At 33.1% G+C, this 17500-nt stretch overlaps 1 protein-coding gene across 1 annotated transcript in view; it reads left to right on the forward strand.

Annotated features, from left to right (window-relative positions):
• The window catches only part of CDK14 (cyclin dependent kinase 14), a 197176-nt gene that overhangs the window by 67467 nt on the left and 112209 nt on the right, over nt 1-17500 (forward strand). The window contains exons 3-5 of the mRNA XM_015815272.1: nt 1476-1721; nt 9340-9434; nt 11949-12028. Of these exons, the coding sequence (XP_015670758.1) occupies nt 1476-1721; nt 9340-9434; nt 11949-12028 (421 nt within the window). The remainder of the gene's footprint in view (nt 1-1475; nt 1722-9339; nt 9435-11948; nt 12029-17500) is intronic.

Here is a 17500-nt window from a genome sequence, read left to right on the forward strand (position 1 = left end):
TTCTTTTTGGATTAGGTTGGTAATCTTATTTCTTTGGAATCCATTGGATGTTAGTACATTAGTGAGAGTGTGTAGTTCGGTTTTTAGGTGTTGTTCATCAGCTAAGAGTTTTGTTCTGGAGATGAGTGTCTTGGCTACGGAGTTGATTTGTGCTGGGTGGTGGTGTGAGAGTGCGTGCAGATAGCGATTTGTGTGTGTTAGTGCGTGCAGAAGAAAACACACACAAATCGCTATCTGCACGCACTCTCACACCACCACCCAGCACAAATCAACTGCTCCTGCTACATGTTAATGGACCCAGCTGTTCCTGCCGTGTTACGGGCAAGGTGCCTACTCCAATGTAAGAGGCCCCTTTAAGTGTTTTACGCCTTCTATCGCAGCTATTCTCTACCCCCGCCCTCCAGGTGGGGGGAACCCTTTCTATCCTCCCCATCCGGAGCGCACATATATATATACACCCATACACATTAACAACATCTATACATAGAGACAATCAACCACCTCCCAAAAGAGAAAAGGACTCCAGCACCTCTCCCACAGTAATCAGCATTCCAATCAGCATAGATTAACTCCAGCGTCAACTTCAGACCAACAATCAAATAAGCAATACCCCAACCAAGAAACTGCCAAAGAGCCATTAGTGAAAAGCCCAGCCAAAGAATTCCTAAGACCACCCCAACCCAGAAAGACAAGACACCAGAATATAAACTGACAGCAAATAACATTCCTTACTAGCATTGATGATGTTATCTAATTAGGTTAATGAAATGTCTGCAAAAAAACAACCAAACTCAGAGAGCACCGACCACTCAATGTGATATGTGTGAATTAGAATTTAGAACTTTCAAGATAATAGTATTTTATTAACTTTTAATTGTAGAAAACTAAAGGGTCAATTCAGATGTTTGCTAAGTTTGTGATTTCATTTAATATAATGAAAAACTGGGGAGAAGTTTGCATATAAAAGTCAAAATGCTTTATTTGACCTGTGGTTACCAGTTTTCCAACATGTTTACTTCTTTGGAAGCCATTTTTTTCATTCTAAGTGACCTTGTAGTCATTAAAGTATACACATTTTAATTCAGAATTATCTTATACAGATAATCCTTGACTTAACACCCATTCATTTAGTGACCATTCAAAGTTACAAAGGCACTGAAAAAAGTGAACTTATGACCATTGCAACCTCCACATGGTCACATGTCAAAATTACCTTTTATAACCTTCTGACAAGCAAAGCCAATGGGGAAGATAGATTCACTGAACAACTGTGGCAAGAAAGGATGTAATTGAGCAAAACTCACTTAACAAATGTCTCGCTTAGCAACAAAAATTTGGGACTCAATTGTGGTTTTAAGTCGACTTCCCATATAGAGTTATGGAATGTAGGAGTATATTATTTTTCTTAACCTGCCATAAAAGTATTTTAGCAAATTAAATAAGCATTTAATAACTATTTTGTCTCCTTTTCTTAGATATGCGTCACAAAGATGTCCACACGGAATTGCCAAGGAATGGATTCTGTGATCAAACCTTTGGACACAATTCCAGAAGACAAAAAAGTCAGAGTTCAGAGGACACAAAGCACTTTTGACCCATTTGAGAAGCCAAATAGTCAAGTAAAAAGGGTGCATTCAGAGAACAACGCCTGCATTAGCTTCAAATCTTCATCAACTGAGAAGGAATCTCCTAAAATCAGACGACATTCCAGTCCTAGTTCTGTGAGTCTAGGCATGCTGTATTTGTCTCTTTTAAATTCTTCAAACAAGTTTTAGATATTTTGATATTTTAATAGCAGTGTTGCTTAATACAAGTGATCCTCTGAAAGTATGTCTATTTTTAAAAAGTCAATGTTTTTTCAAGTAAATACCGTTATTAAAATAAAATAGTTTAATTTTTAAATTAATAGTTCAAGGTCATTGGAGACTCTTATTACAGAAGTTTTAAGTGTAGCTTATATTAATATTAATCAAAGCTATAAAAGTAGACTCTTTGAATATATGGGGATATAGATTTAGTTTTGATAATCTATAAATATTTCTTTTGAAAAATTCTACTTTGAAAATTGGTGTAAAACTCTATTGGAAAGTTTGGACAGAAGAAGGGTTCATGACTCTAAACCAGTTGTTATGTAATTACAATTTTAAGGATTTTTCCTTCCTTCCCAAATCATAACAGAGGTGCTGACTTCACAACTTAAGCATGTTGATGCAGTGGTTAAGGCATCAAGCTAAAAACTGGGAGACCAAGAATTGTCCTTCCTTAGGCTTTGAGCCAGTTAAATCTTCTCAGCCCTGAGGGAAGAAGGCAATGGCAAACCACTTCCAAAATTTTGTTAAGAAAATTGCCCAGAATCACTCAGGTGAGATGGGTAGTGTAGAAATTTGATAAATAAATAAAACTACAGGAACTTGTCCAGGAAGTAATCAGGAATCATTACTGACTAAAGCCGCTTAGAATTTTGTGATATTTTACAAAAATATTTTGTATTGATTATATTATAGTGGTACATTAGTAAACAAATGACTATTGATAAGCCTAAGCTAGTTTTTTTATTTTTCCTTTTCTTTCTTAGTTTGTATGTTTAGTTTGGGGTTGCATTTTGTTTTCATTTTAAGTTTAAAGATTTTTTTTTAATACTGTATGTTAAGAAAGTTAAATAACTTAAAAACGCAGATAGTTCTCATCTATAACTATAATGGACACTGCCCATCACAGTCATAAGTCTTGATGTTTGCAAATCGGGTCACAGCTCAATGTTATGACCTTTGCGGCTGACATTAAATGAACCAATGATTTGCTATGAGCCAGTTTTGCCAAAAACCAGAAATAAAAGTCAGATTTTGACAAACCATCCTAAAACACGGTCAGGTGACCATGGGAGGGGTCAGAACCTGGTAATAAGTCCCCCAGGAAAGTCCATCATAATTTTGAACAGTCACTAAGCAAAGGGCTACCTACATGAAAGTAAAAAAACTTATAATGGGAATGAACCAGTATAATATGAGTGTTATATCAACCTGTAGCCATCAGGTTATGTCTAAATAGGAAATGACTTCATTTGAGACTGTGGAAGGAGGGCATTACTTTGAGGAAAATGGAAATTATGTATTTGAAAGGACTTTTTGCTTGGTTGGGTAACTATCTTGTGATATCAAAGGATCTTCTCATATGGAGCAACTTTAAGTAGATTTATATAACTGGTGAAAAAGTAGCAAAACAGATACTGCTAAAGTAGTACAGTTGTGTATTCTAGATGCAAATTTAGATTTCTGAATATAAGTTTGATTTTTTTTAACAATGCTGCTTTCTTTGAAATCCGTACTCTACTTTGAAATGGGGTTTATGCTGTTTCATCACTGATTATTAGATGATGATCTTCTGATTCACAAATGTGGTCAATATTACCATCCATGTGGAAAAGACATAATTGCTCTGACTTTTTAAAAGAACCATTAAAAACTGTCTTCCTTCTTTGTTTCTAGGTTTATTACTCTAACACACAGAACTTTCTGATTTGAATCAGCTCTAAGCATAATTAAATCTGGATTTGGTGCAACAGTAATTAACTTTACTTATATTTACTGTTGTTATGAAAAAAATGAATTTTTGTTGCTTGGTCTCAAAAGTGTAACATACATATGTGTTAGGTATATGTACACCTTTGAGATCAAGCAACAAAATTTCATTTTTAATGTGTGCCAGTGTGCCCACAATAAAATATGACAATAAAGGTTGCCTGCCTGCCACCCCTCTCTCAAGGGGTATTGGTTTGTACAAAGCAAATTTAAAAACTCTTCTTTTCATTCACAACATGTCTTCAGTGATGTATATGTGTACAGTAGTAAGTAATTTCACAGATTAAACTAAGAGTAGCCTCTCTGGCTTTAATGATTTGGTTCTTGCTGTGCAGGGTACAGGATTTGTAATTACTTTATTATTTGATTGAATATTCTTATGGTTGGGTATGTTTGGCAAGAAAATTAGTTGGAAGCCTTATGTACTAACTGTATGTAAATGAGCTTTTGTTCTTAGAATTGGGTATTTTAGTTCTTTCAAATTTCAATTGCTGATTGTGTACTATGCTAGGTGATGGAAACAAAATTATTCTTAGTCTGATAGAAAGATATGTAAAGCAAAATTGTTCTGAACTAAATGAATCATACTACTCTTGGATCCAAAGAGGACAAATTTGCTCTCTCTGAACTTGAGAGACTTGCTGAAATACACCACATAAACTGAGGAAATAGAGTGCACCATTATTTTCAATGAAACTCCTTTCTTTCATCAGGAAATAGCCTTTTATGAAGCTCTTATTTCTTCAAGTATTTGCATCCTGTATTTCCACTCTTCCTCATTAAACAACTCATTCTTAGCAATAGGTCTTTCTCTCACCTAATAGCACATTTTCTAAAGTGAGAGGGATATAGTTTTTACCTCAGAATATTGCTTCAAGACCTACTTTTCAACAGATCTAAGTTACACTGTACCCTCTCGGTGGTGTTTGAAATAAATACATCTTGTGATAGCTCATACCAAAACAAAATGGTCAGATCTTTCTTTCCCCCATCTCGTCTTTTAAACCTTGAAAATGTCCATAAAAGAACCATTTAATGTTAAAGTTGGAATATAAACGGTCTAAATAATTGAAAAAAACAAAGAATTATTTAGAATTCTCAGGTTGTACTTGTGAATTTTTCTGTTGTATATTTTGAGAATTTCCCCTCCAATGAAAAGAATTCTTGAATATCTTGTTTGCTGAATATATTCATCTATACTTCTCTCTGAAACACTAACAAATATCCCAGAGACTTTCTGAGATGAAAAATGCATTACAATAGCATTCTTTTTTTTTAATGGGAGACACTGTTAATTCTTAAAACATGGAACCCACCTTACAACATGGTATCCACTTTTCATCTTCAGGAAAAGCAGTTGACCCTTTTAATTCAAATCCAGAATTGTCAGCTTCCATTTCCTGCTTTGTAATTGATGGGTCATCTAGCCATTTGAATCAGATAGCTGAATCTTTTGAAAAATCAGAAAAATGCAGTACAGAATCTGTTTGAGTTTAGAGTAAGTAGATAAGATCATCTTTTGGTTGTCAACTTGATAAAACTTCTGCTCTCTGGGTTATCAACCGAAGTTCTAAATACTAATTATGCTTCCAGGGGAAAATGGCTGACTGAATATAGTTCTAAAGACAAGCAGAACTGATGATTGGCAGGCTTGTACAAGGGAGCTAAAGCAGATGGATTCCATTTTCTCTGAATGAAAGAGAATTACTGGTTATTGCCCAAGCTGTTTCTCTATGGTCATCCCTTTTCCTCACAAAGAGATTGCAATACAGCAATTTTGGGTGGTGGGAGGACTGAGGAATTCACCATTTCCCTCTAACCTACATATTATAGCCCTTTGTGGCAACTAAGTTGTGTATTTCCCTTGCTAACTATTTTTGGAAGTTACATATTAATGGATTTAAAATATAGACACCTTCAGAATGACAAGATTGGAAACCCTGAGTAAATGTTTTTAATCTTCAATATAAAAATATGAAAATTTACAATTCCTAAGAACTTAAAATATAACAGCAAAAAGTAAGAAAAGGTTTGGCTGCCAAAAGTTCTAGGGGTTAAAAAGCTTTGGATTTTGAATATTAAGATTTTGACACTATTTTTCAATAAAATAAATGTAAGTTTGTGAGAAAGAAAAATGAGTTTGAAGTCAAGTAATTTATAATAAGTGTTTTAAGACATCTTTGAAGAATTGTGTTGATATCTGCTTCAAGAAATGGAAATTTTCATCTAGAGAACAGTCTGTTACCGAATGAAGATATCAAAACAAGATACCCAGGAAAATGTACATAAGAAGAATATAAACATTTTGAATAAAAATCTGTTGCTAGGTACATTGGATGAGGTTTTAAAAATAAAAAAATAAAAATGAGAATCCCAGAAAATAATTGGAATAATTTCCTTTTATTGGATTTACAAAAGAGATTGTTTAAGGTGCTAAAGAAATTTGTAATAAGGATTATTAACCATCTGAATGGATTGCATAGAAAGACTCTTTTATTGAAAAGAAAAAAAAAGATTGCAACTGGTTTATTCAATCAGGGATTAATGGTATACATTATTCTGGGTAATTCTTTTTGGATTTTTTGATATCTTATTAGAGTTGCCTAAAAAAGATATGTTATAATTTTTTTCATATAATTAGTTTATGTGGTTCTAATTTTATTGTGCTTAATCTGATTTATATTTAATAGTTTTTCTTTAGTTAGGAAAATTGGAGAAATTATTTCTTTTTGCTATAACGGGGGTGGTGGTGGTGGTGTCACTATTAGGATATAGGGATTACTTTATACTGGTGAAATGTGGTGCCTATAGAGTGGAGACATGGAATGTGTATGTCTTGATGAGGTGAAGTCCACTGTGTATTTGTCTACCTTGTTCAGAGGTCACATTGGGCAATTCCATGTATGTAGTTGCTGCAAGGTTACCCAAGATATGATGGTTATCCCAGCTGTCCAGGAATGTATATTGGGCAGCAATGATATAGGAAGGTGCTTAAGGTGGGTTATCATTTTAATAACAACAGGAAAGGCATCCTGTTATGGGAGAGGACTGTGGTAAACCATTACTGTATTTTACAAAAAAAATAAAATAAACACAGTAAAGCAATTGATCATGACAAGCAGGAGCCTTCGTTCTTTCATATTACATATGTTGTTTATGGCATGGCTAGATTAAAGCCTTTAGGACATCTGGTTGCTGATGTTGCCATGAAGGAACAGGTAATCCTAAGCAAAGATAGAATTAAGTGGGAACATGGAATATTAATAGCATGAACATAGGAAAGCTCCACATAGTGAAAAATGAAGTGAAGCAACTATATACAGTGTCTTAGATATCAGCAAATTGAAATGGATTGGAATAAGAATTAAATTCTGTTATCATTATGTGCTATCAAGTAAGGATCAATTTAGTGACTACATAGACAGATTTTCTCCATGTCCACTTATTTCCAACTTTAATCCTTCAGTTTTCCAACTGTACATTTGTGTCTACTATAATTAAATCCTTTCACTTCCTTGTCGGTATACTCTTCTTTTTGCTTCTACATTTCCTAGCACTATAGACTTTTCAAAGAGATAGGTCTTTGCATTATGTATCCCAAGTAATAATTTAAATCTGGTCATTTGTGTCTGAAGTGAGAATTCTGGGTTGAATTAATAATTGTTTTTTTTTCTTGCTACCCATGATATTCTCATGAATTAATTCCAACACTAAGGCCTGTATACAGGTAGTCCTCAACTTACGACTACAATTGAGTCCCAAAATTTAGGTTGCTAGGTGAAATGTTGTGAGTTTTGCCCCATTTTATGACTTTCTTGCCAAAGTTATTAAGTGAATCATTGCAGTTGTTAAGTTAGTAACACGATTTGTTAAGTGAACCTGGCTCCCATTGACTTTGCTTATCAGAAGTTTACAAAAGCTGATCACATGATCCCAGGACACTGCAACTGTCATAAATATGAACCAGTTACCAAGCATTTGAATTTTAATCAAATGACCGTGGAGATACTGCAACAGTCGAAAGTTTGAAAAATGGTCATAAGTCAGTTTTTTCACTGCTATTGTAACTTTGAGCAGTCACTAAATGAACTGTTGTAAGTTGAGAACTACTGTACTCTTTTCATTCCTCTTCTTCAAAGTTCAGCTTTTGCTTCAGGTAAATGTCACAGGAAAGTCATTGCCTGCTCAATTCTTGTAGGCATAGACTTACTTAATATCTTAGTATCTTTTTTTCAAGTGCTTTATAGCCTATATCAATAAAGTAAAGTTCTAGCATTTATTGGTAGTGTGTCTTTTCTCACCTGTTTTACATCATAGGACTGACAACAATCTTGAAAGCCTGATAGCATTTCATTTTCTCACCATTTAATACCAAAAAACCCCAGACCAAATTTCTTTTTCATCCCTTCCTATCTTTTTGGGCTAAATTCACATTTTCCTAATGGTTGCTGTGTATCTTCTTCATATATATCTCTGTATTTCTCTACAGGAAGATACAGTCCCACTTGCTGCTCTGGATTAAGGATTATAACTTGGTTCTGATGCTGGACCCAGATATTGGCAATTTGGTCCACAGTCAGGGATTACAAGAATATAATTTTTTAATAACAAGGGACATGTTATAACGAGGGACATATTATCAAGGATATTTCAATCTTTGCAAATTGTTAAAGTTTATTAAATTTCTTGTGTATAATTAATTTTATTTAATATTTGAGGTTCACTTGAAAGCTATATAAACTATTATCGAAGAAAATCTCTTAAATCCTCCAAACTATCTTAGAAAGAAATAATTAGAAGGAAATTAATTTGCAATTAATACAAAATTATGAATTTTTCATCTAGATCATGATTTGTATAATTAGCAAATCTGTAGCAAATATACTGTAAGTATTTAATTTTTATATAACTTAGATTAATAATAGAAATTTTCAGAAGTCCAATTTATCATATTTTATTGTAAGGAAGAAGGCATTAAAATCTTCACTTTTTTGTTATATATTTCATAAATATTTTGACCTGGAATTTATGCTTAATGATGAATGATAACTAAGGAGGAGCTATAGTATGATGTTATATGTTGGGTTACATTTCAGTATATTTGATGAACTATAGGCAAGTACATTAAATAGGAAGAATGCTTATATCAGTGAGATTTTATTTATTGAGTTATTTCACTATCAACTTTACAGTTATATATAGATATGATGAATATAAAATGAAAATAATTGCATTTTGTACAGTAAAAAGTTAGTTTGATTATGTTTTAGTGGGGTTTTTTGTATGGGGTGTTTTTAGAACAGGCCTGTTATTTAATTTGATTTTAGAACAGAAACTATTTATTTATTATTGTGGTTTTTAGTATCGCCTGTTCACTGCCCTGAGTCCCGTAAGGGAGATAGGGCGGTATATAAATTGAATAAATAAATAAATAAATTCAATTGCTTCCTTATAGGAGATCCTTAAACTTTGGATTTCCTGACTACAAGATACTATATTTCATTTATTTTGGTAGCATTGGCTAATATGCAACAGATTTTGTTGTTCTGTGAATTAAGCCTTTTATAATTCTGAATTCAGTTGATAGAGGGTTACTGATCAAATAACAAACTGTCCAGAATGTTGAATCATCAAGCATTAAATATCTCTGGTATAATCTTATTAGATTCAGTAATCATATTTGGCCTTCATGATACTTGTTAAAGGTTAAAGTTATGAGTGCATAAACATTGATATACTTTTTTTTTAATATATTATGCAGCCAACAAGTCCCAAATTTGGAAAAGCTGATTCTTATGAAAAACTGGAAAAACTGGGTGAAGGTTCATATGCTACAGTGTACAAAGGGAAAAGCAAGTAAGTATATTTGTAACATTCACATGTTTAAGATTTTGTCAAATAAATTTTTTGGAAAAATAATTTTAATGTAGATATTAAAGTAACATTTTAATAAAAATATTAATAACTTTGTGACTGTTCTAACCCAGCCCTTGCAAGTAATGAGAAACTGCTTACTTGTGAGTAAACAAACCCCTTTTATTAAACCAGACAGGAACAATCTTTGTTCATGTTGGGTAGGCAAAACCAAAGCAAGTAGTCCCAAAGGAAAGTCTTTTCCCCTTCTGAAACAGGACAAGAACTGTTTCTGTTTATATGAAGCAAATGCACTGTCTATTAGTTCCCAGTAGGGAGACACAGTTGGCACCTCAAATACAGAGCAAGTAGTCCTGACCAACCTGGGTCTTGGCAAAAGAATCTGACTTGATCGATGTGTCTGGGAAAACGAATGGTTGTCTGCGACAACAGGCCGCTCCCAAACCCCTACTATTTATTTCCCAGCCAGGGAGGTGCTGGCTAACGTCTCCTTCTTCTTTCCCCTGAGAGCCGGCTTATTGCCTTCCGTTGCTTTCCTCTCCTCTCTACATATACATGCATCTGGGACGGGGCCCATCTTTCTTTCTCCTCACCATCTCAGGCCCCGAAGACAGATCCCTCTCCGCCTGGGTGCAGAAAGATGGCCCTGGCTCTGCATCTGCCTCTGCCTCATCAGAGCCTTCCAAAGGCTCCGATGTTGACTCAGGCTCCCCCTCTCCCTCCTCCTCCTCATCTGACTCTGCTGGCAGCTGACGGACCACAACAGTGACTCGGAGGTGGCACAGTATTAAACTAAAACTTCATATTAAAAATCGGGTATACTAAATGGGCTTAAATCTAAACCCAATGAGATTGGCATGATTATTTTCAATATTTTTCATCTATGCCTCCCAAATTCTCTTCTTTGGTCTTCTTTGGCTGTTTGTGTATGTATCAATATGCTTTTGGAATCAGTAGGTTTGAAACCTATAATCTACAGTTGATTTCTTTTGAAAATGTTTCTTATAGTACAGAGTCTATTATGTTCTGCTAAATGTTATTTTTCTATCTGTAGAACATGTTAATTTAACTAATTAAACTAACTGATTTTGTTGACAATTTGAAGTTATCAAATTATCACTAAATGGACAAAAATGGTTTGCTTCAATTGAATCTACTGTTGTGTATGTTTCTAGGCTCAGAACAACCTGATATCAAAATCTTATACATATTGTAAAAATAATTAACTGCTTGAAAGTTTAACAATTGAAATTATAATTTTAATGGAGCTAATAACTTGGAAATGCTTCTTAGATTGAGAAATGTTTAAAAGTTGTTTGTTTTAGTAAGTTAAAGTGAAGTTCCCGTGTACAGTGCCAGCTACTTGGTTGTGCCTTTCATTGTGTGCTATTCCTGCCTGCTTCTTACATCCTGCCTGCTTCTTACATCCTTCTTACATCCTGAACTATCTCTGAGGTCTGTCTGTGTGGTCTGTACCTTGAGTCCTGCAAGTATGGTAAACCTCTACTTCTAGGATCTGGTGCTTAGTGCTTGTTCTTGTCTTCCTGTGATCATTGCCTCAGTGCTGTCTTTCAGGCTAGCCCTTTCCAACCACTGATAGGATTTTCCAATGTCTGCTATATCAGCTGGTGGTACATTCCATCTTGCCATGGCACTTCCTCTTCTTGATTTTCTTCCCATGTCTGTTGCTGCCCTAGAAGTTCTCTCTGCAACTCAATTTTGGGTGCCATTTTACTGATGTACTTCTGGATTCTCTGGGTTTATCCATGACTTTTATACTCATAAGACCCCACCTTCCTAGTAGCACAGGGACACTATGTTGTGAAGCAACCTAAAATTATTTAGAATACAAATGCATTGTGAATACAAATAAAAATATCTTTTTGGTTTTGTCTTATTTACTAATGAATAATCTAAAAGTACAAAAATACAAAAACAGCATAATGACCATAATTGACACTTTTTGAAAACAGTGCAATATTAAATGCAAAAACAAAACAGAAAAAAACACAATAAAATAATATATTCTGAAACATTACCAAGCATAAAAGAGATAAGCAGGTTTGTTCTGTTCCCAGGAAATGACAAAAATTATAAATAATGGATATTGATGGATGTTCCCATTTTAAACTCAGACAGGATGAACCATGAGCCTTAGTATAATTGAACCAACAAAGCAACTATAATTCTTACATCTGTTTCATCTTAATTCAGTAGTTTGGAGAATAAGCTTACTGAGGCCAATAAAAGCCCATGTAGACATTATTTCTATTTTGGTTGTTAATAAGTGATGAATGTCCGTTTAAGTTTAAACCATCAAATAAAATGCCACAGTATAATTGGAATAAATACCCAAGATTACATTTAAAAAATGGTTTAAAAATGACAATGTGCTGTTTTTGTGGAGAATAACAGTCTTTATCATAAGAAGCTCTGTGTGCTGCAAATAGAAAAGTCTACTAAAGTGCTAATTGTATTTTGTTCTTTTTATTCCAGAGTAAATGGAAAGTTAGTAGCACTGAAAGTAATAAGACTTCAAGAAGAAGAAGGTGCTCCATTTACAGCTATCAGAGAAGGTATGCTTTTAATTTTGCTCTCAATTTTCTTTCCCTTCTTTTTGTAATTGCAGCAGACACATTTTTTCTACTTGTTTATTCTGGAGAGCCTTTATGTTTCTCAAATTATATGGTTACAGTCCTTGGAAGAGTAGGATTGCTACTTAAAAATCAAAACCACTCCAATGTGTGGGAGTTATTATAAAATAAAAAAGTTCTTTTTGGTAGATGGCTTATATAGGAACTGGTATCAGGTGTACATGACAGCATGTGTGCATTTGTGGAGGTATAGAAATGGTAGTAGGAGTTCACGTTAAGAATATTCTATTCATGGAACTGCTGCTGAGAAGTAGAATTCAAATCCAGAATAATTTTAACTAAGTAGTGTTCCAAGGATGATGATTTATTTATTAATTAAAGTCACTAAAAGTGTACTAAAAATAAAATTCTAAAAAATAATGTGAAATAATAAATATTTGACTTTAAAAATAAACTATGTAATCAGAATGATCCAAATTATTAACTGATGCTACTGGACATAAAGAAAGAAATGTGCATTCAAAGAGGAGCTAAGCTTTAAAATAATGTGAGGGAGGTTTTTAAGAAGTGCTTGGCTCCAACCAAGATTAATTAACCATTTAATGTTGGTCATCTCACTATGAATTTTCTGAGCTGATGTCAAATATAGGAAAGGGTATCAAACCAGAGGAAAGCTGGACTGTTCTGTAGTTCCACTATAGGTAATATGGGCACCAGGGACCGATTCCATGGAGAGACCCAAGGGGGCATGGTTTGGCGTAATGCTTGTATCTCATGGATGGGGCTTTGCTTGCTTGCAAGGCCCAGTTGCTGGCATGCTGCGGACCGCTGCCAGTCCATGGACTGGTGGTTGGGGACCTCTGAATTAGTCTATAAAAGAATGTACAGACTAAAATTATAATTCAAGAGTTTTTTTTCAAATCTGGCAAGACTAGGTTTTCTCTAAAGTAATTTATTGATTTCACTAAATTAAAAATTAACCAATTTAATTTTCACTGCTAAAATGACATATTGGATATTCAATGTACAGCTATTTTCTTTTCATCTGAAGTTTATTATCTTGCAGGTATGAGTTTTAAAAATTACAAACTTAGCATTTAAAAAGATAATTATGGTCCAGAAAGGGGGGCAGGGAAAAAGATTTCTTATGTACTCATAGAAAACACTGTTTATTTTCTGGTAGTTATGATGCATTTCTACAAAGGTTTATAGGTATGCAAAGGTACGCATTGCAATAATCTAAACAGGAATATGTTTCACACTAGACAGATCTAACATGTTCAGGAATGATGCAGTTAATTCAGTATCCTTAGCTATGCAAGCACATTCTTTGCCTTTTAGATTCAGTATTAAATTCAGGACCCCAAACAACAAACACAAATGTTTTCATGATTATTGCAATTGTGAAAATAAATTCTCACACTGATAAGTAGACTGGTAACTGTTATATAAACATATCCAGGTATAACTTGTGCTCTGCTATATGTCCACAAAAAGATTGGAAGAGAGACATTTACTATTTTGGGTATACAGAGATACATTTCAAAACAAAGATAATGTTTGGAATTCTTGTGCTGTAACTATAACTTTTTTCCTTAATACTATTTTCTTATTCATACTGTCTAACTATTCAGATTTCAAAGCTTATAACCAGGGATGACTATTTCAAGCCCAATCTAGTACTATAAACTTCTGACAGTAAATTTTGTGTCTAGACTAGAGTTGAATTCCTGTCTCCCAATTTGTCTTTCAGCTAATGAGGTACATCTCAGTCCTGTTGATTAAGTACAATTTTTTTCATCCAATAAATTATAAACAATAGTATATAATATTAAAAAGCAAACACTTGTTAGATCTCAAACAATTTCCTAAGAGTTTAATAAAGGAAAGAGGAAAAGTTAGTTAACTTTGCTTTGGTAAATCTGTTTCTTTGGGCTTTGCCTAATTTTAATTTTTTTTTTGCTTCATCTCAATCCATTTTTTTCCCTCTTGCTTTTTCGTATGAAAGAAGGAAAGAGAAGTGTGTTGGTGTATTTCTATGAGAGGCAGTCTAGTTGTCATAAAGGTTGATACATTTCTGCCTTGGGAATTTATTTATTAATTGGGCCCCGTATGTTAAATGCAATTAATTTTTAGATCTCTCTCTCTTTGTATATGTATAAATTTGTGACATGCACACTTTTATTGCTAAAAGAGGAATTTCCAGGATCAATATCATCTGAGTTGGCAACCCTAGATTGACATTGATGGGGAAGCTGGATGTGTACTGTATTTGTGTACATGTATGTGTGCATGTAATGTGCATGTATGTATGTATGAATGTATGTTTTTTATTTCTTTCTTATATAAAAGGAAATTGCCATAAAATCAAAATCCTCTTCCTTTCAAGTACAAATAGTCTAAATGAAACTAGAAATAAAAATTCAACAGCAAAATATATGTGTATATTTTATACATGTTTAAAAATATACACATATATTAGACTTAATAGGATTTCATTTTTTAATTGTATGGGCTTCCCTGCGGGAGCTCTTCATTCTATGTTGTACTTATTAAAAGAGCTCTACTTTAGGTAGATAATATGGAGAAAAGCTATTGCAAAACATTAAATGGACTTCAGGATTGCTTATATATCTTTATCTTACAGGAATTGCATAAATAAGCATCTGGCTATGAAGGGGAAATATTTAAGTATGCTAAAATAAATCCATCCATAGAACTTTCTTCTTTAGCTTTAACTATAATGCTGTGTTATATATAGTAAAGGAAACTGTATACCTTCAATATATTAGTTGAAGATGAACATAATTATAATTTAATTGAAAACAATATATATCATATTTATTGTACCTTCTTATCATACATCATGTCATATATATTTATATGACCATAATGGAGCCTGTCCATTACAGTCGTATGTTGTACCCATTGTAAAATGGATTGGTTATATAACCCATCCAATTTTATAATTTTTTTGTGGCAGTCATTAAGTGAATTTGGTGGTCACCAAGCAAATGCCATGATCTTTAAGCAAACCAATGGTTTACTATGGGTGCAGTTTTGCTGAAAACTGGAATGAAAAATGAAGTCACATGATAAGTCACTACCATAAAATAGAATATATATATATATATATATATATATATATATATATATATATATATATATATATATATATATATATAGAGAGAGAGAGAGAGAGAGAGAGAGAGAGAGAGAGAGAGAGAGAGAGAGAGAGAGAGAGAGAGAGAGAGAGAGAGAGATATAGATCTATAATACTATATATCATATCAACCCTAAAAACTTCAACTGATTTGGGTTTCAGTACAACATCCAATTAAACCAAGATTTGGGATTACACCTGTGTACAAAATTGTTTAATAGAGCATTACTGATGCTCTGTAAGAAGATGAAACTTATATGTATTTCCTTCCATTCCTCAACCATTAGATTTTAACTGCTGAAATAGTATGACAATGGAATAAGTAGTATATCAAATGTAACAAAACTTGAATATAAGCAAACCAGAAAAGCATTCATTTTAATTTTAGACTACAGTGTTGCATCATATGCTAGGATGCTTGCTCAAAACTCTTTGGGGAATTAAATTAAAACAGAGCCATATGTTTATCTTTACATTTGCTGCAAGGACAAAAAATCATGTTAAATTAACATTACATAACAAGCTTGCTAATAAAAGTATGAGTTCTTATTTCACATTAACCCATAACTTGGTTTTCAACAACATTGATATACTGGTTATGTTTATTTATACCTATTGTTGTTTCTCCTGATTTATTTCTACTTATATTATTAAATTGTTAAGATTTTTATTTGAGGATAGGGATTATATGCATTCAGTAAGAGTGATATTTATGCATCTAAAATTATAGCACATTGGCAATTTAAAATAGCTTAGTTAAATTTCTGTACAGAAATAAAGTATTGATTTCTAGTGCCACTTGTAAACCTATTTTTTAATCATTATTTATAATAGTTCTTTAAAAAATGAGTGGAATAATTTTTTGATAACATGCACTTTGTGCTGATTAATGAAAGAATACTTAGTTTTTAAAATCTGTAAACAGAAATTATTTGTTTCCTTGTTCAAATGCTTCTATAGATACAGATCTATACATGTATCTCCTAATTGGCTATTTCTTTAAGACAAATGGCTTTCTTTCCTATAAATAAATGTCTCATTTTGCATATTTTTTTAGACTCTCCATTCTCTAAATTCCTTAAATTGTTATTTGTAGGAAGAATGTCTAAATAAGGGTAGTCTGATACTAGCATTACAGAGGATTGTTAGTGAGCTATTTAGATTATCCATGGTTTCCAAAATTGTAAATTGCTTGATATGCAAGAATTATCTATTGTGAATTGCATAGTTAGAGTCATTTATTTCTATTTTAACCCATAGGAGATGTGCTGTTTTACTTTCATTAATAAAAATAGTTTTGCTTCATAATTTATCTCTAAGAAATGCATTTTATGTATTGTAGATTGATATTCAGAACCTCATTTCAGCAAGTTGTTTAAAACTATCCAATCTATTAATTAGTTTATAGACAGTTCACTAAGATTATTCAGATATCTGTGTTATCTTTGTTTTATTGTTATCATATTATCTACACTTATATTCCTATCGCTCTGATACCTTTTAAATAAATTATGTTACAAAGAAGAGTAATTAGTAGTAAGTAATTAAATTAAAGCCAGGAGATTAAGAAAGAGGAAAGTTAGGTAAATCTAGTTTATACCAATACCACTTTTTCAAATCTTTATCTCCTTTCATATCAACCATACTTTTACCAGAAGTAAAAAACATGTAAAAAACAAGAAAAACGTTAAGGAAATGATTGGTCCATTAATGGGAGAAAGTGGCAAGAAGGTGACAAGCAACATGGAGAAAGCAGAACTTAACTTGTTTTTTGCATCCGTCTTTACACAAAGGGAAAAAATAGTCTAACCTATCAAAAACAGTATCATAAAAAACAGATTAGAAACACAAGTTAAAATAGGTAAGAAAATGGTAAGTGAGCACCTGTCCACCCTAGACAAGTTCAAACCACCAGGACCAGATGGATTACACCCCAAGGTTCTGAAGGAACTGGCAAATGTGATCTCAAAACCACTGAACTATATCTTTCAAAGATCCTGGAGCACTGGGGAACTACCAGAGGACTGGAAAAGAGCTGATTTTCCAAAAAGGAAAAAAAATGGATCCAGGAAACTACAGACCTATCAGCCTGACTTCAATACCTGGGAAGATTATGGAAAAGATAACCAAGCAATGAATCAGCGAACACCTAGAACCAAACAAAGTCATAACCAAAAGCCAACAGGTTTGTCAAAAACAGATCATCCCAGACAAATGTCTGAAATGGTATAGGATTTCCTGCCTAAGCAGATGGTTGGATTAGATGACCTCAAAGGTCCCTTCCAACTATG

The sequence above is a fragment of the Protobothrops mucrosquamatus genome, unplaced genomic scaffold (genome assembly GCF_001527695.2).
Source record: "Protobothrops mucrosquamatus isolate PMUCROS unplaced genomic scaffold, P.Mucros_1.0 scaffold332, whole genome shotgun sequence".
Taxonomy (NCBI): Eukaryota; Metazoa; Chordata; class Lepidosauria; order Squamata; family Viperidae; genus Protobothrops; species Protobothrops mucrosquamatus.